The sequence below is a fragment of the Manduca sexta genome, chromosome 6, assembly GCF_014839805.1.
Source record: "Manduca sexta isolate Smith_Timp_Sample1 chromosome 6, JHU_Msex_v1.0, whole genome shotgun sequence".
Taxonomy (NCBI): domain Eukaryota; kingdom Metazoa; phylum Arthropoda; class Insecta; order Lepidoptera; family Sphingidae; genus Manduca; species Manduca sexta.
Genome location: NC_051120.1, coordinates 392,624 through 416,991, shown reverse-complemented (window position 1 = coordinate 416,991; position 24,368 = coordinate 392,624). Strand labels below are relative to the sequence as shown.

General features: G+C 36.0%; 1 protein-coding gene across 1 annotated transcript in view; it reads left to right on the top strand.

Annotated features, from left to right (window-relative positions):
* The window catches only part of LOC115455984 (ensconsin), a 96,178-nt gene that overhangs the window by 30,662 nt on the left and 41,148 nt on the right, over positions 1-24,368 (top strand). The window contains 1 exon segment of the mRNA XM_037447444.1: positions 8,922-9,097. Coding sequence (XP_037303341.1) covers positions 8,922-9,097 — 176 coding nt within the window.

Genomic DNA, 24,368 nt, shown 5'->3' with positions numbered 1-24,368 from the left:
TATTGCTAATTGAACCCAAATTCTAACCCAAAAATATTTTTTTTTACACTACATTAGAAAATTTCCATTTTCTGAAAATTTTACATTTTCGGAGCCCTTTTTCGAAATTGCATATACAATTAAAAATCCAATTATTTCGGAAGATGTTTGAAATTGATTTATTTTTATGAGACAAATAAGATTATAAAGCCTTATTTAGAAAAAGCAATTTTCTTGTCACAAACGAGCTATTCTTAAAAGGACATAAAAAGTTGCCACGTCTGAACATGGGCAATGGCGGGTAATTCTCGTCTGCATTGACAAGTAATGCTCGCCTGGCCTAAACAATAATCGTATCGATAAATATAAAGAGAACTAGCTTTTGCTCGCTTGGCTTCGACCGCGTGAAGAAGTTTTCCGGGATAAAAGACCCGCTAAAAAAAAGTACATAACATCACGCATTTTATCCCCGAAGGGGTATGCAGAGGCGCAACTAGGGCACCCACTTTTCGCCAAGTATGTTCCGTCCCATGATGTGATAGGGGCGAGCCTATCGCCATATCGGGCTAAAAAAAAGTATCCGATTAAATTATATTTATGGCTAACTATTTTCACACTCACGCTTTATATTTTCCCGGGATAGAAAGTAGCCTACAACTTTCTCAGGGTCTTAAACGATCTCCGTACCAAATTTTTTAAAAATACGTTTAATAGATTTTGAGAAAATCGATAACATACAGACAGACAGAAAAGGGGACTCTGTTTTATATGTGTATAGAGGTGCGATACGCCCACATCGGAACAAAAAAACACACCGTGTAAACAGCATAGGACGAGGAAGTTGCTCGTACGATTCTTGTATGACATAATCGCATGTAAGTTTCAGACTCTCGCCTGCATCTGAACTGTACAATAATGTAACGAGTATTAATAGCAATAATTGCGTGCTATTATTGCTAGCAATATTCTGCTCCGATCTATGAGGCTTTAGAGTTAATAAGGTGACAGAGTGACAGGAACAGCGCTGTCAATAAAAGTACCTATTGTTAGAGATCAGATCGGCATTTTTTAAATTACATATGATGCCTAGTTTTATAGGAATCGCAATTAGGGGTAATCGCTTTCATTCTACAATTAACAAAGTGACAGGGTTACAAAAGGAGTGTTGTCAATTATTCAAGTACCTAAATTTTAGAGATCAGATCGTAATTTTTTTTAATTACATATTATGACGCCAGCTTTTTTTAAGAAACGTAATCAGTGGTGATCGCTTTCTTTCTAAAAGATTATAGTATACCTGAAAATGCATGTGTCATAAGCAAATGTAATTGAATTTACAATGAGTAACCGTCTGCCGGTGGCGCACGTACGACATCCAGGAAACGTCATGTCGTGATTGGGTTCTATTCGCTATTAATAGCGTAAGTTCATTAATAGTTGTGTTGTTGATAGCTTAGTGGATGTGAATCGGTATTGCGATATTGGTGGTAGGTTTGATTCAACGCATTGCTGATTTCTTGGAATATTGAAGGATTTTGCAAATAAGCGTCTGGAAATATCTTGTGGTGTTGGATCTGCAAGCTTTGACACGAAAGTCCGTTTCACGCTACTATTGTCGTTTTGACACTTTCTGGCTAACGTAAATTATATTTTTGGTTAGAATTTAAAAGTAAAAGTAACAGGACATAGTCTATTATGCTAAAGTAATAAATATGCAAATTGAAGTTAAATTAGTCTAGTTTTGTTTTAATGTGTATCAACTTTGTGTACCTAAAGTATACCAAAATATGTTTAGGAAAATATGTTTAGAATCGTTTTTTTTTAGTAATGGAAAACGTTGATTTATTGCTTACATTTTAGAAGTCTAAGGCAATGGAGCTAACATATAATATGCCCATAAATAGATCTTAATAAAATGATATATGCCGAGATTTCGTTTTTGAAATCGTTACAGAAAGAATCAAGTCTAGAGAGATATATATTTTTTTGCTAACCGTAGCCATGTTATAGATTATTTTTTGTAAATAAGGACAGGAAGTACCTTAACACGTTTTCAAGTATCTACAGCGGTTTATGAAGCGAACATTTCTTGGGTTAGGTAAATAACCATCACAGAACATTAGGAAAATTCAATGACACCATCATTGCGCACAGCAATTGCAGTCTTAATTACAGTCGCTATCAAAGTAGCAATGATCCATTAATTTGTTCGTGGAAAAATTCCAAACACTTTGGCATTACTGACTTTGTATGGGTATAGTATTTTAAACAGCTAACTTAGGTTCTTATTTAATTGACAGTTGTAATCTAAAATTCGTTACATAAAATGATCACGAAATATATTAGGACATGATTATGATGATTTGGTTTCTCTATATACCTTCAGAATGAGCCAGTATGGTTGATGCCAGGATACCTGATTTCGTCAATCTAGCTGAATAGTGATTAGCGTAGACCTGGTGGAAGATCTATCCTAATGATTTGTCTATAAGCTTTCCAAGTCATCCCCCGTGAAATAGACGATGTAGTCATGCATCATGCCGAAATAGGATAAAAATATATTCAGTTACATATCTGCAATTTACGATGCCTATGTCATCTCTCTAATTCATTGTTTTGCATCAAACAAACTTAGCAAGATGGTATTCTTTTCAAACCTGAATATTTTACTGATTAGGCATTGTACGCACTTCTCGTTTTAGTTTACACTTGACAGGGAGGCGTCGGTAGCCGATAAATCATCCATGTACCTCAATTTGTTACTGACAGCCGTCTTCCCTCTGAAAATGTAATTATTCAGTCAATGATTTTAATGAAGAGGAAGATATACCATTAGCATGTAATCTGAAGTCTCGAAATTGTCCTAATTGGGACGTTTGCAGTATACAATGCTTAAATTGCAAATACTAGAGGATTATTTGGTCGCACTGGTTTAAATGCGTCTTCTCTTTCACTCATGTCAATGTAGTGCAAAGGAAGAACCTTTTTATATTTTAATTAGGGTATAGCAAATCTACTTTTTGAATATCACTGTGCAGTATTTAATTTTACACCGACACTAATGCCATCTATCCAAGCTGATGCGAAACTGCAATTTATTCATTGTCATCCAAGATACCGTATCGCTGTGGAACTTTCCAATTAATTACTAAACATAACGCCATGTCCCCAGTGAGGTGGGTAGATAACGCGCGATCGTTCTGCTTTGTAAATGCGTTGGTGTTATGAAATGTGAGGTTAAGAAAGTGGATTTTGAAATTGATGACTACGGTTTGCGGTTGCATCAACCTTTAAAACAGTAAATATTGTTGTGGTTTCTATTATTACAAAAAAAAAATATGCTATCTTGGATCACGGTCCCTTTTTAAAATGTATTTAGAATCTAGACAAATTCTCTACGCAAAATATTGTGAAGGTTTTTCTTAGCTTTGGCCAATAATGCAACTGTGCAAGATATTATGTCCATGAACTTGTTATTGTGGTAAAAAAATTAATTGCATTCAGAATCGCCTCTGCTTGATAAGTAATATCAACTATTTATTGAAGTTACTTTGTTCTTTTTGCAAAATCTTTGAAATTGTTTTGCGTCGACGCAACATTGGACTTGGTTAAATACAGATAGAAATAGACTTGATTTTTCTTTCATTACATTTTTGAATACTTAAAATATCTATCTCCTCATTTCGCATATTCGAATGTAATGCTCTAATTAAAAGACCAAGTCTATTTTTAAAGTAGACTGCTTCCAATAAACACGACGTATTTTGAATTTCTCGGCTAAAATGCCTTAGTTATTACTTACCTTTTGTTTTAAAACATTTTCTAGAATATTTCCATTGTCCAAATTTAGCAGTACAAATATAATCCGAAGCAACCGTACACCAAATGTTTTACAAAGGAACCTCGAAACGGCGCAACTGCAGTTTGATGACAAAAAATGACCATTATACTGGTGCTCGGGAAAAGTAGATCGAATCTAAAGTCGAGGCGTTCACGTTTTCGTGTTTGTGTTTTGTAATATTTCAAACGGTTTTGCTATTCGCGTGAATGATCTATCCTGTATAAGTGTGGTTTTCAGAGATATCATCTGACTGTCTGTGTCGCAAATTTCATCCAAATCCGTTCAGCGATTTTGAGGTTTGTCTACTTGCAATTTTCAAATAGATAAAACTTGATGAATTTTCGTTTAATCGACTACCGCAAATTCTTAGTACGTGTCATTCATAAAATATCTTACTTATTTAAATTCGGTTTGTTCAGACACTAATTTCATTACCTCCATTTTTACTTCGCGTTCCAGCGTTTTTTCTTAGGTCATTGTACCTAATTCATTCTAGGTTATCCCGTTAACTGGCTAGATTAGTTTGAATATTCAATTGGCATCGTGTTTTGTGACGGACCTTAATGAAGCTGCCACGGTTGAAAGGTTCAGGATCGATGGCTATTTACTTCCTTAGAAGTCAATTTCATTAATTTAGAGTGTCGAGTTGGTAGTTAATTTAGTTGGTCCAGAATTAACTTTTGTTTGATGGAGTTCGGTAGTTTAAATATTTTCCATATAACTGAATTTGTAGATAGAACTCCAAAATGGTATTAAATAATTGGATGAATCTGGATTTCAATTGGCTTACACTTTAGCACATTTTTTATTTTATTTATACGGAAATAAAATGACCGATATTCTACTTTGACAAATCGCATGGATTTCTTGAAACTATTAGAGCAATGCTAATAAGTTAATTCGAAGTTCAGGCTTTTAAAATCGATTCAGTATTTTTTGTCACGATATAGTATGATAAAAATTCTTTAATATGTGTAAGAAGTATTATTGCGGCATGTCAAAAATATACCTGAAATCTAAATTGTCAAATAACAGAAACCCAAATCGGTTACCGAATACAAATACTCAAGCAAAAAATCTATTACCGAAATCATCTGTTGCTTGAACTTACCAAATCAAGAAATTCGCACCAAAAAGCGTATGCTATTGTAAGATTAATTGCCGGAGTAATTGTTGCCCAACTGCCCCATATTTATAAATAGCCACGTGCTCTCAATGATGTCCTATTGACACACAATTCGATCTAAAAAAATCACACCGCACCGATTAATTTCATGCTATATAAACCTAATTGAATTCTATTTGTGCCTATAGGTATTTAGGCAATGATTACAATTTTGCGATGTCATATCCTTATTACTTCTGGGAAGTCATGATGGAGTCTATGAAGCTGTTTGAGGTATCCTGGGGCTGAGGATAGGTGATAGAATATCTTAGTATTCTTAGTACAAAGATTTGGGTTTGTGAGAGATCTCTTACGCCAGTGTTTCTGATGAGTTGTGATGTAGATTGCCGAGCAGTTTACAATCATTGTTGTATTCTGGTTTGAAGGAAATTTTAGCGAGTATAATAAGAAATTTGAGTATTATAGTATCCTGCTTTTTATGTCTTAGGGTGGTGAGCGTGGCCCTTTTAATTTGAAGTTGTGGTATTGCTACTATTTATGACCAATTATGACGCCAAGAAGCGAGTAGTTTGCCCGTTTCTTTCACATGTAACAAAATAGCGGTTACAGCATGACTTGTATTTTATCCTTAGATATTTGACTAGCAATACTAAACTCAGATGTGTTGAAATAGGTGCTAAATATCTGCTTGCAAGAACTACTAAATAGAATCTACTCAAGACCTATTCTGTACGTCGTAATGGATTCACTACCATAAAAAACATCAAAATGCGTGCATATTCTACCAATTCCGGCAGTCCTCGACTTGCTAAAATATGTCATACTATCATAAAAGAGTAAATGAGGCCTTATTTTCTAATCCGCTCTGACCTACCGCAACGGAACATAGCTTACAGCTTAGGTTGCATAACATCCTCTTGACATAAGTTATGCATTAATTTGTTATGTCTAGTGGTTGAATTTATAATCGGTGAGACAGATTAGAGAGCGTTTGTAATTATAATTTATTATTTTAAATACAATATAACTTAATTGTGAATCCATACTGAGATAATGATATAATAGTATTTTTTTCTCTGTATGGTGCACTGTAGTTTATACATTAAACTGGTTTTGAAAAGAGCAATACGAGTTTCTTGCCGGTTCTTCTCTGGTGTGAACTGCTTTCCGGACTGGTGGTAGATTTAATATTGACGGAATCGAAATATACATATAACATTTCACAAGTTCTAATAAATTATTTAATTTCAGATAGTTGCTTTTATTAGGTTTTTTTTTTCTTTTAATTATCAAACGAAGATTTCTTTAAGGTTTGGATTCGCTGTTAATCGTAAACAGCTGGCTCATCACCACTCTGCCAGATATATTAATCAATCATGATAAATGTAGCAGGCAAACCGCGTTTTTAAATGAAATAGAACTTTCTGTCGTAGAGGCAACTGATCAGTGTATGAAGTGTCCATATAACCCGATTCCGGCTTTTCTTACGTAATTTATGTAAAATCTAATTATCATTAGAACGATTTGCAGACCGCTTTTATGCATAGTGCCTATATTATGACGTGTCGGGTTCCCTTTTGAAAAACTTCACCTTTCGCCACTGCAGCTGATACAATCGCATTTAACATCAAGGGCGTTTCGTATTCTGCCCAGACCCATGGTTATCTAATTAGTCCAATAAATAGGTCAGTGAATAAATTAGCTTATGCATGATCTTTATTCATAACTACTATAAGCTACAATCTAGATTACATTGTCACATAACCGCTCATCAGGCCCGGTCGGTCTAGGATTCCTTTCTAATGACCTGATGCGCCTGAGCATGTCGGAATGATAAACAGCGGATGTGTTATTTAAATAATTAGGCACGTATCACTAATTTTGTCAGCTTTGTCCTTACGGTGAATAAATTGCGGACCAGAGATAAAATACTGTTTTAGGTTATATATTTAGTTTAATATGTTTACTGGTTAAAAAAAATAACATTTCATTTTTCTTTTTAAATTTGTGACATATTTTTCGACGCGCATAGGTCTCGTAAATTCCTTTATCGACATTGAAATTAAACTAATTTTCAGATTTTATCCCGGTTTTAATTATTTTAGTTTTTTGCCGACGTCTCGAAGACTTTGCAGCCTTTATGGTCCTTTATCGAATCCAAGACTCCCCTATGCACAAGCTAACGGATATATTCGTCCTGTCCCACACGAAAACCAAAGCCGAGCATCGCCCATTCATATTGATCATTCCGCATTGCGTGACTCACACTGTTAATTGGGTCACACTGGCCCAAGTTGGGCGTTTTGTGTTACTTTTAAATTGAGCACTCGACTTGTAAGGGTTTGTGGCTGTTAAAACGTGTCTTGATAGTATAATCGGGTGTAATACTTAGATATTGCATCTATTAGTTGCGCCTCTGGCTACCCTTTCGAGGACAAAGGCGTGAGTGTGTGACTTAGATATTTGTAGGATTCATGACTAGATGGTTGTAGATGGTGTATGTCTATACATATTATAAAACAATGTCCTCTTTTCTGTCTGTCTGTATGTTATCAATTTTGTCAAAATCTACTGAACGGATTTTTATGAAATTTGGTATGGAGATAGTTTAAGACCATGGGAAGGTTATAGGCATTCTATTCTGGGAAAACATATAGCGGGACTTTTATACCGGAAAACTCCTTTACGCAGGCTAAGCCGCGAGTAAAAGCTAGTTTAAACTTCATTGTGAGTAATTACGTCAATTGTAACGCGTCTGTAAGGGCGAGGAGTTAGCTAATTGCATAATTCGCCCCGCTTATTTCCGTCCCATGACGCGATAGGGACATATTCTATAGTTATATATTAAGGATAATCATCTAGTCTCGCGCTTCATCTATAGTTTCAAATGTCCGTAGTTATATAAGTGATCTTAAGTGTTATTTACAAAAAATATTATTATTCTTATAAATTGTTTTGAGGCATCATCAGTGCTTTTTTCGACTACGTGATAAATAAAGTATTTTACTTATTATTAGTTTTACTTCAAATCGATAGTCTATCACGTTCAAAAAATGATCTCTAATTCTTTTTTTTTAATTCCGGATTTTAACACAAAAATTCGTCAATATTTGGATGTACTATCTTCCCTAATTTTCTCTATTTTCAAATCCAAATTGCTATCAAACGAGACTGACACATGCGCGGTTTTATTGCTGTGGCTACCAAACCGCGTACCGAATCTCGGAGAAAGGGCCGGCCCATTGTTTCTTTACTGCACAGTAATGTCTTCACGCTTTTACGCAGAGATCATACGGATCTATCGAGGTCACTCGTCTGTCTTGAAAATGGGGCCTTATTCTCAGTCAGTGTAAACTCACGACTGTGTTACGGTATCTTCGTGAAATTAGCGTGGAATGATATTCTGTATATGCCAGTTTCTGTCGTCAAAACGTTGTGCGCTACGTGCTTGTTATGTAGTGTTTAAATACTGTGTGGCATACGGAATAACGCTCTTGGTTGTTTGAGTAGTGGATTATATTAACATATGGACGATATTGATTAATATGTATTTGGAAATCACATGCAGTTTGGGGAAATTTGGAATATTATTTTGAAAATTGTCTGGTCTTTCACGGATTGTGCGATAACAACAGTATACATTTTAAAGGCATTTTACGAACTTGAAGGACTAAGTGTCATCTGGGTATTCAAATAAACTTTATCACAATAGGTTTAGTTTCTTGTTTTATCCTTTAAGTTCAAAGTTAAATCGCGAAATAAGGGCAGGATCAGGGTGAAATTTTTTGTTCGTTTGTTTCTATTAAGAGGGGTCAATTTTACATAGTATGTTTTAAATATGATTTACTGTTGCATCTTATAATATAGCCAGTAGCTTCGCTCTGAGCTCAAGCCTGATTCCCAAACAGTTTCTCATATACCTAAAAGATATCTGTTTAAGATACCTGAATACTAATCTATTGTAATTCCCCGCAGAGGCCATAGACCGTGCCCGGCTGGCGCGCGAGCGGCGCGAGGCGGAGCAGCGCAAGCGGCTGGACGAGCTGCGCGCGCACGCGGCCGCGGCGCAGGCGCAGCGCGAAAAGCGCGATGAGGATCGCCGTAAGCGCCAGGCCGAGCAGCGCGCGCGCGACGACGACCGCAGACTGCAGGTGAGTGCCTACATCAAACTTGCACAACTTACTACTACTACTTTATTATTTTGCTGTTTTATTCTCAATACTATTTGACGGACTCGGTGGCGTAGTTGTACTGCATGCGCGGTACAGCAGCACTCTGAGGTCCTGGGTTCGAATCCCGGGTCGGGCAAAGTGATATTTGGGTTTTTCAGCTCAGTATCAGCCCGGAGTCTGGAATTTGTGCCCGATATGGCGATAGGCTCGCCCCCTATCACATCGTGGGACGGAACACACTTGGCGAAAAGTGGGTGCCTTGGTTGCGCCTCTGCATACCGCTTCGGGGATAAAATACGTGATGTTGTGTGCGTACTATTTACAGAGTACTTTTCAAAGTATCTAAACTTATTTTAATTCTTTCAAACCTTTAAGATATTTGCCGCTCTAACAGCTGATCCGTCCTTATCCATCACACAATAACCCGCCCGCTCGTCTTTGATGAGTGATATTAATTCAACTCACGGCTATAGATAATTGGAGACGACAGACGCATCACAAACACATTCGGCTGATTAGTTTTTATCAGTAAACGGTAGCATAATCGAAGATCAAATGAAATATGAAGTTACAAAAAGCACCACTTTTTGCCCCGCATTTGGATGGGTATTTGACACGTTAGTATTCAAAATAAAATAAACTTGAAATACCTACCTATTGAAGTTTTACTGATGATTACTCAGGAACTCTCATATTACTTATATTTTTGAAATGCAAAAGTTTGGGAAAAAGTTTGGATGCTTTCTAGGAGCCAACCCAAAAACAGCTGAATAGATTTTGATGGTCTTTGTCTCACAGATAGGCCATGACCTGGATTAAAATATAAGCTACTTTTATTGCGGATAAATTCTCACATGGGAATTTTCTATTTAATTTTTCAAATAGATAGCTCTGTGAATCGCTAGTGTCCCTAAGCCTTTAATATCGGGAAAGGATTTCACGCGAGCGAAGCCGCGAGCAACACCTAGTTGCCTATAAACAGTAACAACGTGCAATCTTATAATTATAAACTTCTTAGCGCTGTATTGCTGCATTACGATCGTTACCTTGAGCCGCTGATTAGTTAAAAGCGATATAAATAGGAATTCAATTTATCTTTAGCTCTCTTTTGAAATCTACTTAGAAATTTGCATTTGCATACATATATTAAGTGTCGAGTGTAGAAAGGATCGGCAAACATTTTTAACGTTTTAAGTAAACATGGCAAAACATACAGAAAGTGCACTTGAGTTGCGTGGTGTTGGTCGATGCAGCGTGGTCGTAATCAGGGTTGTACGTGGGGGTTAGGACCTCCCACACAATTTATAGTAGGTGTAGGCAGCGTAACAAAATGCATTTAAATTACGAGTGTTTGAGTTTTCAAAACAAGCTAGGAATAATCATGGACGTATTTAACATCAGTATTAGGGGGTCAAAATAAATAAACAACGTATTATTATATATTAATGTCTCGTTGTACTTGCTAACTGACTTCCTAGTTCCTTACATAGATTAATTCATTATTCAATATATGAATGTGCAATTCAACGGGCATTTATTGCACGGTGATTAATAAATAACCATGAATGGTATGTTTAACGTCAAGATGTTTGCGTCAACCGGCTTGTGGGTTGAATAAATATTAATCATTTATGATAATTAATACTTACATAGTGTAACACTTGTGTCAACATACAACAAAATTATTAAAAGGAATTTTAGTTGGTATAGCTATATTGGCGATTTTTACACGAAATACTACAGTCTAAACTGTAGTACAAATATTATAATGTCAGCAAACGAGAGACGTTTGGCGTAGTCGAAATAAAGCAGATATCACAACTCCTGAGCAAGGGCTACTTGTCACATAAAATGTATTTAAGCCTGCTAAATACAAAATGAGTGCTATTTACATTAACTGTTTAATACGATAAATGTCAAATAAAATTTACTTGAAACTCGTGAAACAGGCCCCAAATATGACGATTAATTTTGAAATATATTAACTATTTTTTTTATTTATTATACCAGATCTTCGTATCTTCAAAAAGAAAATATTGAACTGGCTTGATGAAACCTAAATTCGTAGTTTTATATTCAGTCTTATATTTAGAATATACTGCACTTATGGTGCAGCCAATTGTTTATTGTTATGTAATAATAATAATGTTCATGCGGTGACAGCCTGTAAATAAAACAGTTCTGAAGCAATTAACTGTTACATGTAACAAATAAATATGTTTTGTTGGTTATTCAAATAAAATAAATAAATATATTAAAAAAATTAAAAATAAATCTAACTTCGATCCAATGTTTAAATGTGTGCGCGTGAGTCACGGGCCCCTCACAAACCGGGCCGTTCGGCTCTGCGCGGCACTTTCTCTCTATAAAATAATAGTAACGGTGAAAATTAGAAACTGTTTAAAACCCGCCGCTATGGAAAATAATATACTAATGTTACTAATAGTAAGTTGTGTTTGTACGTTCAAGGTTCGCTGGATGCGTTGCGCCTGATACGGCTAATAGTTTATAATTCATGTTATATCGATTGGGTGTTAAGCCGGCTGGGTGTGGATAAACGGGATTTTTAATAGTGTATTTTTACCCGACTGCTCCAGAAGGAGGGTAATGATTTAATTGAATGTTAGCGGTTTATGGTAGTTTTTCTACAGAATGTGGGGACCTGTAAATCGGTCGATTGAAAGTAAGGTTAGTGACTCAATAAACAATAACACCCCTTATAGTAATTAGTTATACCACCCTGTATTTATAGTATCTTACTGCCAGGCATGAGTTTCTTCGTATACTGGTAGGTGCAGATTTTGCTCGTGGTAGGATTTATTTTATATCCACGCGCATAGCGACCACCATTCACGAGGTGTTAAAACCCGCCATAGTGGCCCACGTAAGTGTGTCGCGTTCCGAGATCAGCCTGTGTATATCCAGTTCCAACAGGCCGGCATAATTGTGTCGACTGTCGAGGGGTAATCATCTCTCGTCAGTCGAAATTCTATCGTACTCCGCTCCACTTACCATCGGGTGTAGTCGGATCACTTTGGCGTACAACATAAAAAAGGTGCAACATTTAGAAATTAGAATCACGAAGTCAGTATGGGGCTGATGTCCGCTTTTCTTTCATGGATGCCAGGTCTCATTATGTCCAGTAATTTGGTTTCCCGAAATACGTCCTTGCGCTTCAAAATATACGTGTGCAAATTAAATTGTCTTTTTTATGCTCCGTGACAAATTATAAGGTACTTGAACGCTCTTGAATGGCGACCTCAAGGACATGTCGGAAACTTGTTAACATGACTCATGAGCGTATACTGCCAGTGAATACATTGGTGTAGAATGCGGTACAGTACTCGGCAGTGAATGCCACACATTGGATTTAGAAAGATCAATCGTTTAACTTTGGTTTCAACTTTCATAGAGCGTCGACTCTCTCGTTTTTGTGTCGTGTTTTTCACTCTTCAATTGTCTTTCTACAGCTCGATGTGGAATTAACTGCCGAGTACTGTAAATAACTTAATAGCCGTCCACGAATTTTGCAGTTGTTATGTGTGGTAGATTATGTCTAATCTTTTGTAGAATATTCTCGTTATGATCAGTATTTAACTTATAAACTTGTCAGTTTCTACGAAACGTTCTGCCAATAAAGGTGTGCTAGGTAAATATTAATCTACAATTGGCTGGTTTACCTTCGTTCGACCAATTAGATTCTAAAAAAAAAAACGGTCCAGCCTAATTCTAAAAATGAATTTAAAAAAAGAATCGTGTCTAGTGGCCAGTGTTGAACCCAATAAGCGCATTTCCTGCCGGCATAACGTGCCAGCAGCACATTGCAACAGTGTGCAGATTGTCTGCGGAATCAATTAGAACCTTCTCGGTTACGTGCGGCAATTAGCATGTTTCGGGCACAGGGTTGGCACCTGTCAAGATTTTTTTAGAATGTTTTAGATTTTTTTACTCATTTTTTTCTTAGTGACGAGTGCTACGATTGTGTGGAGCAATTAGTTTTTGTCACAGATTTAATATGCCATGAAATGAAAAGGTTTAAATCAGGTTAATGAGTGGAACGTATTTGTGCCATTATTTGACGTAAATTCAAATATTTGCAAAAATATAAATATATGTAAATAAATGTGCCTTTTTAAAGTATTTCATTTGTTCCTTTGTCTTTCTTATATAAAGAACACTTTTGTGCAGATTATACTGAACTAGTGTGATAATTTTAGCTGTTATATTTTCAATACTTCACCACTGAAAAATTTATAATAAGTCGCAATTTGGTAAAATTTACAAAATTACTCTTAACTGTCACCCCTACAGCCCAGGTCGTGTCTGCCGGCTCGCAGTGTCTCGCGTTTTGTCGGCTTTTACTTTTACTTTACAAGAATTGATTGAATTGTTGAAACTGTGCCATAACATTGTAATCTGCGCTGTGACGTAAGCGAGTAATGTGTTCCGAATTTCGCCAGTTTCTTAGAGTGTTGTCTTTAATCATGTTTAACTTCACCGTCTTCGGCTTCTTAAATATTAAACTTCTGATTTTAGTTCAAAATATTTATTAATAATTTACTACTTTAATCCCTTACACGATTATGATTTTAAGCAAATTAAAGACGAGTAGTACAAGTCGCTAGCTTGAAGGTAAGCCTCAGTATTATGAATTAACTGCTTCATCATTACCAATATTACTTGGATTACAAAGCATCGTGCGGCCACCACCTTGCTTTTGAAATATGTTAGGTGTCATGTTAGTCAATAATTACACTGGCTAATATTTGAACGGGAACATAATTTCTGCTTGACGGAATAAATAGACAAAACGGTAGTACCAAGATAGACTAACGATAAAGTTACCCAGCAGCCGGACTTTAAACCGTAAGAACAGTAAAGTTTGCAGCTTCGTAGTGTGAAGTTTGAGCTAAGAATTCTGAGCTTAGTCTAACGGACAGTTTCCGCCACGTGTCATATCCAAGAGATGACGCAAAGGAAGTAGTATTTATAGAATAAGTTGAATGAAAACTAGGCGATAATACTTTTTATGACATGAGAAATAAAATAAAAGACGCGAGAAAATTAACGGAGGAAATTAAAGGATGCATACTAGGGTTGTCGTCTTCATGATTTTGTAGAGTATAATGTCTATATCATTAAATTAACACAATCGAAACACCAGTTTCTGTTAGAATTCTATTAATGTTTAATTAATGAATTATAAAAAAAAGTATCCAGTTTAAAGTGACAACCCTACGCTCGTGCCGTATGACTACATTTCTTGCAAATTAATCGGAATAGTCTTGCGTATTATATTACAAATATACCTTAAATTTATCTCACGTACTTACAAACGTTAATACATACGTAACCAGCTATAGAAAAATCAGTAATCACAGTAGGTATATAATATTTGAGGCCTGTTCCACAACTTCTGAATAAATGCTACTCGACGCATAAATGTAAAAGCCGACCAAAGAAAAAAAGTCACACCCTAATCTATATTCTCAAAGAAATTGACTACTATCCATTAGTTGTTTAATACGATGACTGTCAAAAAAAAGAATTGAAACTTGGAAAACTTGGAAAGATATTACTTATTATGGTAAATATCAAGAGTTGCGAAAATATTCCCATAAAAAAATCGAAAACATTAGAAAAAAAAGGAGAAACTGCTGAACATATTTGAATGAAACTTACCATACAGATAGACCATGTCCTGGTTTATTATACGCTTTTTTCATAATTGTTAAACAACTTGAGCCATCGCTTGTAGATGTATAGACCGACCGCTTGGAAGGTCAGGCAACTATTGCCTCCCGCACCTCACTCAAGCCCCGCCGACTGGCTCAAGTTATTTCAGAGCAACTATACATAATAAGACTACTCTGAAAGAGATGAAAAGATATTTCACGCTAACAACACGTAGTATTAAAATAATATTAATTTCCAACACGTAGAAACGTCTTACGAACGCGTAGGACGTGGAAATGATCTCACTGGTTGTAAATATTGGATATTTGGCGTTCAATATCGTTCGATTGGTTTTATGTGAACGTCGCAAACTGATTAGGCATTGACGTAATGTAGACGTTATTTATTGTAATTTCTATTGAAGGTGGGTTAAATTTTTTTATAGAATTAATGAGGAGACGGGCAAGCCGTTCTTGTGATTGTAAACGACACGACCTTAACAATAAAATTATTATCCATAACTTTGAATCACAAAACATTGTGTATTATCTTGAGGCAAGCTATTAAGTCTCATAACGCCCAGTAAATACACTGTCTATACTATTATCCAAATTGGAACACAAAAGCATGTACACTGCTGCTTGACGACAGAAATAGACATTTGGGTAATGTCTGCCCAGACGAATCCTCATAAACGGGAGAACTACCACCTAAAAACCAAGAGAAAATTATGAAATGCACGTATATGCTATATTGCTTTTTGATTGACACGGATTAGTACCTTTTATATGAGCAATAACACATTATTATTGAATCATCCTTATAGCTTATCGTGACTAGAAATTTTAATTCACCTATCTGTTGAAGGTTTTTCCGCTCCATAGTGTGATAATATTCGACTTATCGACACACCAAGAATCCACCATTCGAATACGTGCATCTCTGAAAATTTAAATTCGGTTGTCAAATCTTTTAGAATGAATCAAAAAGAACTATTAAGAACTAAGAACGAGATTCAGAGTTTCTGTTATTAATTTTGACCGCTAATTGAAGTATTAATGGCTAGGATAAAAGTACTCATTTCCTATCATAGTAACCTCGTTGACAGTAGGATTTTCAGACTATAATAAAGGTTGATAGTGTGACTACCCAGTAGCATTTATACATACGGGCGTTGAATCCTCATTCCTGTTGATATTACACCATCAATAATCTCAAATAACAACTTCACGTACAGTTAATATTTCAACAGCTTGTGCTATTTTAGCAGCCATAATAAATAAAGTATCTAATCTAATCTCGATGCGGTAAGAATTTCCTTATAATAATGAATACAGATTAGTGTTTCATTAAATCTAGATACGATCGATGATTTTATACTAAACAAGATTTTACTTGCAAAATGAATGGCTGAATTAAGGTAATTGGAACTATATCGAACTTTGAATTAGGTGCTTTATAGTTTGTACATTTACACCACTAATCGTTTATATCCATAATAAGACTTTATTTAATTTAAAACTTATGTTTATTCCAATTTAATGAGGATTTAGTGTAACACTTTTAAATGCACGTGGTAGAAACTATTTGGTTTAAGTTTTCACGACCGGTCGCCTGGTTGATGTCAAATCTCTTTGGCATATCAATCCATAGAGGTTTCTGTTAAAAGTAACCGGGAGGAAAGCTAGTCCCGTCAATGTTATTGAAAATACTTGAACGTATTTACCGAGACGAGCACTGCACCTACCGCGAAAAACCCGTCATAATGAAACACGTACACGAACGTTGGGATTAACTAATGCATATCCACTTACATTGTACGCATAAAGAATGTTACTGATTGAATAATCTGACGTGTCTTCATATTATTATTTTTTTGTAAATACGGAATGGACGTTGCAGCGAAGGATTTAGGTCCCAAGTTAGTAATATTTTTCTCTATCACGTGGAAATTATTGAGAGTACTCGACAATAATATCCTTAGTCATTCTCTAGTACTGCCTTTTCCTGGACAAATTTTTCCTTAAAATCTTTGCAGATAAAACAGGAAATATGCTAACAATTCCTTTGGTATTTTGGATTTTACGTATCAAGTGGTCAATTAATAAAAGATAGTGAGATATCTTTCCTTAATCTCTTTAAATAAAGACCCTCGGCTATTTGGTGACCTTCAATTTTGAAATCTTTAATTTTCAAATTGTCACTACCCTCTCTTCACGCTGAAACTTATTCAATCTCAAATTACTGATACATTCCATAATGCATGCAAGATTCATGTTGTTTTGTCACATTTCTTCTGCCGTGACGTGGACTTACATAACGCGTCCTTGCCAAGATGATGTCATGCGCCACGTTTTTACATTCCGATGATTGTTTAACGTGAATGTTAACTAAATACTACGTTGTAATGACTGTGGTATTAAACACCATTAACACGGGCATTGAGCAAAATTATACTTTAAATCTAAAGGCGTTGTGTTTAATTTCTATGCTCTTGAACAATGTAGTTTTAGCCAGATCTGGTGGCCATACTGTGTACGGAATTTCAAGAAATATTTTTCTTCACTCTGGCTAGATAAACAACTGAGAATTTTTGTAAGTAAGTAGTAAAGCTTTCCCGTAGAGTGTTGGTTATATAATTTGGTATACTGACTAAGTCTTGGGTTGCCTATTTTAAAGTAAATTATTTTTGCCCGGAGAATTTCAAAGTGAAAGGATTTTCCGGAAAAAGAAATCACGTTGGCGTTGCCGTGAGTTCAAGCTACCACGAAATGCAGATTTAATCTTCCGTTTTTAAAACGTATTTTGTAATCGAATAACTACCCACGTTATAGGCGATTAGTCGATTGTTCAAATTGATATTTTTGATTTCATCGCAATCTAAATGTAATGACGTAAGAGACAGTTTAAAATCCAAATATTTTAATGTATTGTGTCTAGATTCGATTGTTTAAACAACTGTGTGGTACGACGAGCAAATCACTTGACGGTAAACGTCTACATAAATAGTGAGAAATTTAACGATCATACAATCCAGTCCAACCTGTCACTGTACTATGTTCATTATCTAAAAACATACATCACTTCTTTATCCCAATAAGGGTGGGCAAGGGTGCAACCAGGGCACCCACTTTTCGCCAAGCGTGTTCTGTCCCATGATGTAATAGGAGGCGAGCCTATCGCCACATCGAGCACAAATTCCAGATTCCAGGCTGATGGAAAAGAACCAAAATTACTTCCCGACCCAGGATTAGAATCCAGAACCACAGAGCTGTGGTCTTATAGCGCGATACAACTATGCCACCGAAGCAATGCATTCATTGCATTCCGTCCATTATTCAGACATGAACATCCCATAATGTCCAGTAGGGTAGACTACAATGTTGTTTAACATTAAAAATATCTTCTTTTACTTTCGTAATCACTATCAAGAGAGTAGTAGTACGTCTATTATCAATCCAGGTGGCCGGGTCATTTATTACACAACACATTCTATTGTCGCTGACGTCATACGACAGTGCGCGTGCGTATAGTACCTACCGGCGGATAAATCTCGGACGGAAATACATTACGACCGCTATCGGTCACTTGTTCCGATCATTGTCTAGTTTATTTATTATGCGTTTAACAGCTGAGAATGTATGTAATCCTGGTACTTGATGCGGGTTTTTGGAATAACTTTGTTTAGTATTGGATTCATAAAATTAAGGGTCTAATTGCAATTATTAAATTAGCGTTAGTTATAGGTATTTAAATACATTTCCAAGGGTAGTCACTTGTGAGTACTACGAAGAGTTTGTCTTAATGCATAATTTTCACAAACACCACAAATGCTTACCAAGAACATTATAATAATAGACTATCGAGAAAATGTAAATATGCAACGGAATAGAAGTCTTCACCTTTCCTCCGATTAGAATAAGGACAATATATCAAAGTCGTGAATTCCAATCGCTATACAAACTATGGGTACAAAGTAAATGGATGTACGGATATTTGACCCGAAACATGCGCGTGATCGATTTTTGCCTGGTTCAAGTAACTCAACACGTAAAACAACAGATGGTTACTTAGGAAGCTTTTATCCCATAACACTACTTCTCATTTTACCCAATATTGGGTTTGACACAAAACTTAAAATGTAAAGTATAAATAAAAATCAGAAAAGATAAACGACTTGAAATCGACAATCGAAACTCCGTGAAGGAATTCTGAACTCCGGAAAACCATTTATTATAAACGATATCGTTTTTTTTCCATCCGTCTATGATTTCCGGTCTCCGTTTTGTGAAAAGCATCTAGCCATGATCGCTTTTATGTTAATATTCAGTATCGCTTGGGCCGAAGTTCTGCGGAAAAATCCGATCGAATTTCAATATGCCTTTACCTTATTTGGTTAAATTATTTTCAGGTTGTGTAGTGTTTGGAACCTTGGAAATAGGTTATTGAATTTGGAAACCCTTTTTTGAGGTATTTGTTTGGTTTGTAAAAGTAAAAGGTTTTTCTGAATTGATAAATTCGATTTAGAAGTTAGCCTCTGTAGCTTTTGTGGATCATAATTTTGAGTAACAACCAATTGTGTAGTCAATCTCTATTCGTCCACTGCAGGTCACATGCCTTCATATTGCGCATTCTGTGTAGGTTGACCGCGTTCCCTATACAGCTCTTGGAAATTCATTACTGCCTCAATACCAGAGGAATCAAGGATGCGCATTGTGAAGATAAGCTTACCTTTGAATCATTTGAATGAAGAAATACGATCGCAATGTTGTATTCAGCGGTCTAATAAGTGATCAACATCTCTTAGATTTATCAAAACTGCATCGTATTGGAATGTATCAAATTTGGAAAGTGTTTGACGCTGTTTTGATGTTTGATGTTTGTTATATTAATATCGGGTTCATTAAATTGCAATGAAACAGCTCATCTTAAAGTTTTCCGTTGGCGCGTGGGTTAATTTGACCACATTAGGCTCGGGTCGCCGCCCGCGCTGGTTGCCCAACGTGGTTTTAGAAATTCGACGCAATCACTAATCTGGGACGAGATGTAACGTCTCTTGGTCTAATAGACTCTCGCCGCGTGCGAATAACTGCGCTTATGAATGCAAATGAACTGATTGTAGTGCTTGTGGTCGTATGGAGGAACACTCTATCCAAATTTAGCACTCTGTAGAAAGAGACAAAATAGATGCGCGGCCAAAACTAGCCTCTTTTTTACGTAAATCCGTATACTACAGAAGATAACTCGCCGGCTGTTTGTGTAATCTCTCTGACATTTTTTGCTATCATTTACTTGATAGCTTTACAGTAAAACGCAATCCACTCTGTTTATTAACTAAATATTTGATTGGTGATCATTTGGTAACATAGGAACGTCGTTTTATCCCGACCACCACCAGGCTATCAGAATTTAAAAGGTCCTTAAGGATCCGAGCAATAAGACTAAGAAACTCTTTTATCCCGAGAGCTAGGATAAAGGACATTGTTCTGTGCCCATACATAATTCGCCCTGGAACCAACAGCAACGGAAAAATGTTTGTAATATTTAGAATCATTAATAAATTCTCATGACATATTATTTATAAAACGGACAAGCTGGGATATCGCATCAATCCAAAAAAACGATGAGATTTTGAGGTTATAATTGATAGTAAACATTGAAAGCTTTTCAATGTTCAAGGTAGATTAATAGTCCTATCATTTACGCTTTAAATATGCTTTTTATTGATATAAGTAACTATCTAATATATATATAAGCCCTAAAGATTCATCACTATGTAGGTATCTGATTATTTTTTACTTAAATCAGGCTATTTTAAGACTTGATTCATATAATTTTTTATAAGTAAAAAGGTACCTAATTATGTAGTTATAGTATTTACATCCTTAAAGAGTACCCTTCAGATTTTATGTATTTTCTATACGTACGTACGTACGTCGTACGTATTCCCCGAAGAGATAGACAGAGGCGCACTGTTGAGCATTCACGCTTCATCAGAAGCATGGCATATTTTACACACTTTTGGTAGACTCTTAGGGCATGTATGCTTAAATTAAACAAATAAAAGAATATTTTTAGTTCATATTATTTATTTCCTCATCACCTACATTGTATTATAAAATATTATCTGAGTATTGTGCAGGAGGGTTGTTGTTATGTTATTATTTATCAATTCAGTTTTGCCAATCACAATCACCGAGTCCGGAGTTCCAACATTCTATTACAGAGCACGCAGTTTCTACTAACATTGTTACAGCTGAAGTATGTATAGGCTCTTAGGCCGTGGTCCAACATGCTGTACGTATAAGATCAAGGGCTACAACCTGAAAAAAAAAACAAACAAACACATTATGCTCAAATTAGAATGGCAATATATTAATATCGTGTCACACGAAAAGCAGATTTATGTATTCAAATCTTCCAGCTGTATTAAATGTAAGAAACCTTCAAGCATATGACACACATTTTTTAATCAACAATATACTTACTAGTTTGCTCTTAAGTTGCCACAGCCACATGCTAAAGTGTATAGTAGGTAGTATACAGACTCTGTTCGCGGTCTCCACGCAGTTACCAAGAACAGGAACTGAGGAGCGAACTAGAAGTTTGGTGGCAGTTAAACTTGTACGATTAAAGAAAAATGTGCTTACCAAACGAGGCGCTGTCCATTGTTGTATACAATGGCGAATCTGCTCGTTCTCCAACTCCATGGATCCGCCAGCAGAGCCACAATTAATGCAAAAAGCAATTTCCATTTCGTATCCTTTATCAATGCCAGGTAAATTGTTACATCAGTTCACAAAGTCCAGAAATCACAGCCAGTGTATGTCGATATCGTAATCAATCGCACAGAGTCTTTATAATAGCCGAATCGTCAATGATACAGTGAGATTCAGAGAATTATAATATATTATATGGAAAGTGAGAGTCTAGTTTATTTGTCTCTGATGAGTGAAGTGTGAGTGACATTAAATTGAATTGAAAAAATGAAGTAAGAATTAAGGATACTACTCGACTAGATTCTGGATCGATTATATCGATCATTTATACAAAAATCGATTTTATTCACCATAGGGTTATTTTTATTCGGAAAAATATTCAGCGGAACCCTTATCCCGGAAAATCTTTCAAACGGGCGGATCCGATAGTAATTTAATATGGAGAGAGTTTGACGCCCCCGGATGGAGGGAGAGAGAAGAACGCTACTTTTTATATGTATAATTCATAAATATTTTGTACGACAAGACAAATAAATGTTCGTATAATATATTATGCTCTGCTATCTGTACGAAACCAGGGCGGGTCGCTAATATAGAATCTAAATAAACAAAGTAAATCAATATGAATTAAAAACTAAAAAAAACCTTTTTTTTTAATTATCGGTAATTAGATTTATCGTTTTGTCGAACCGGTACATCTCTATACACAATTAGTTGTAAACATGTCGGCGACTTTGACTTTAAGTCGTTACAATACTTTTATATATTCATTTTGGATGTAGCAGCTTGTCCGTTTTATACACATATTTGCAAATAATATAAAAAAATACATTAATAATTATGGTGCTAGTCACACCTTTGTTGGTTTTGGGGCCGTTTTCGACAATGTCCTTTTATCCTAGAATCGGCCTTATGAGCAAAGGCGGGCATTATAAATGCATACTCATCTTCTATGACACAGCGCTTGACAACAAGGATTATTCCAGACATTTTATTACCTCTTGCGTTGACTGCAGCTCCGGCCACTGTATGCACATGCAATTCCATTAATGCAAGTAGTGTTCAAATGACGCACACATTGAGAATAGTGCCTTTTTGTGTTTTTGTTTAGTGTTTGTCACTAAATTTAGATCTTGTCCAAACATTAATGGAGTTTAGGGAAATAGCGACGACTGTGCACAATATGATGAAAAACTCGCGATCTATGACGTCTACTAGTAAGACAGGTTAATTTCAACATCTCTTGCTTGTTATCATATTTGGACTAGTACTATCTGGTCTAGCTCCAGTATAGTCACTGCCGTGTCGGCTTAAAGGAAATGGTCATGAATACTGACTACAACTTGGCTACAATACAATATGACGTCATAATGGTCATTAAGACCTGTACAAAAGCGGAATAATGTCGCTAAGATTGAGTCTGAATGGACATGCGTTATTGAAAGAGGTTGAATGCGGCCGGGTCAAGAGTCGCGGAGTTCTAAGGCACTCGCAAATACTAGCTAGTAGCTACTCCTTGTATAAGAATTCCTTGGCCAACCTGAGTAATGAGGTTTTAAAAATAAGTTTTACATAACTGTCGCGCATTGGCCTTTTTGCTGGGAAATATGTTAGATTCATAGTGATCTGGCGGATCGACAAGTATATTTCATTGAAACTGGATGCCTGTCTTATCAGTCTTTGAGTTTATTTTTTGTTGTAATAATACTAAATGACCACAATCTAAGCTTAAATAATGTAGCTCTAATCCAGGATATAATAACTACTGACGAAGGCCAAACAGGCCACTTAATTGAAAGTCATCACGGTCGCACATGGATCAGCAATGCCAAGGGCACAACCAAACCATTGCCCAACTAGATAACTCATAGAAAAATTCTAAGATAAGTGTAAAACTATTTTCCCTACTACACGAGAGTTAGCCGAAGTCCTGTCTCCTGTAGGAAGCGTTCGTTATTTTCGTCCCGGCGCTCGCGTCGCGTCGACTACATTTTATTATATTTTTAACACCACCACAGCGGACCGCCGTGATTCGGTATTTCTGTATGCGCTCCACTAGTTTGTTTTTGGAAGTGTTGAGTTCCGCGCATGGAAGTGGGGGGAATGTATTGTTGAAGTTGGATACAATTATATTGAAAAGTGGAAAATTATTGCGCGGATAATGGCCGAGGTAATGTTGATAAGTGTTTAATCTTTGCTAGTTTTTAAATTCATATTAAGTGGATGGTAAGTTCAGTGCAGAACGAAAGGATCAGTTCTTGACGAGACGGTCGCCAAGCCTACGTCGCCTTACTCTGTAAATATAATGTTAAATAAACAGGCCCTGTGATAAGATGCCGTAGCCTATGCCTAGCAGCGTCTTTTCAATAAGATAAAAAAGATATTAATCCAATCAGTCTTCATAATCTTAAATTCATTAAGTTTGAAACATGACTATTGTGTTATTTCAACATTTTTAATCGATTAACTATTTCTCCGATATGACGGCAGTGTCTGAAAGAAATGTAAAAATGTCTATAAAACGCAAATTATTTACATACATGCAAGAAGTTCCATTTGAGTTGATACGATCAGATATGAACTGGCGCGAAGATAATAAACGAGATCATGGAACATTTCGATTAAAACATAAATTCGAATAAGTTGGACTTCGATGTATTTAAAAATCGCATACAAGGCTAAGCGTTACTTATACTATCATATGGCTAGTGGCAGCTTTAAGTGATTAGTCTAGATATATCGGGGTGAGTAACGCACTGCAATCCAAACCAGTGTTCTGTAATTCATAGTTCACACTGTGGTGCCACTGTTTTATGGGCATTGGGCAGGTGTGATATCGTCAATTTATGTTTTCT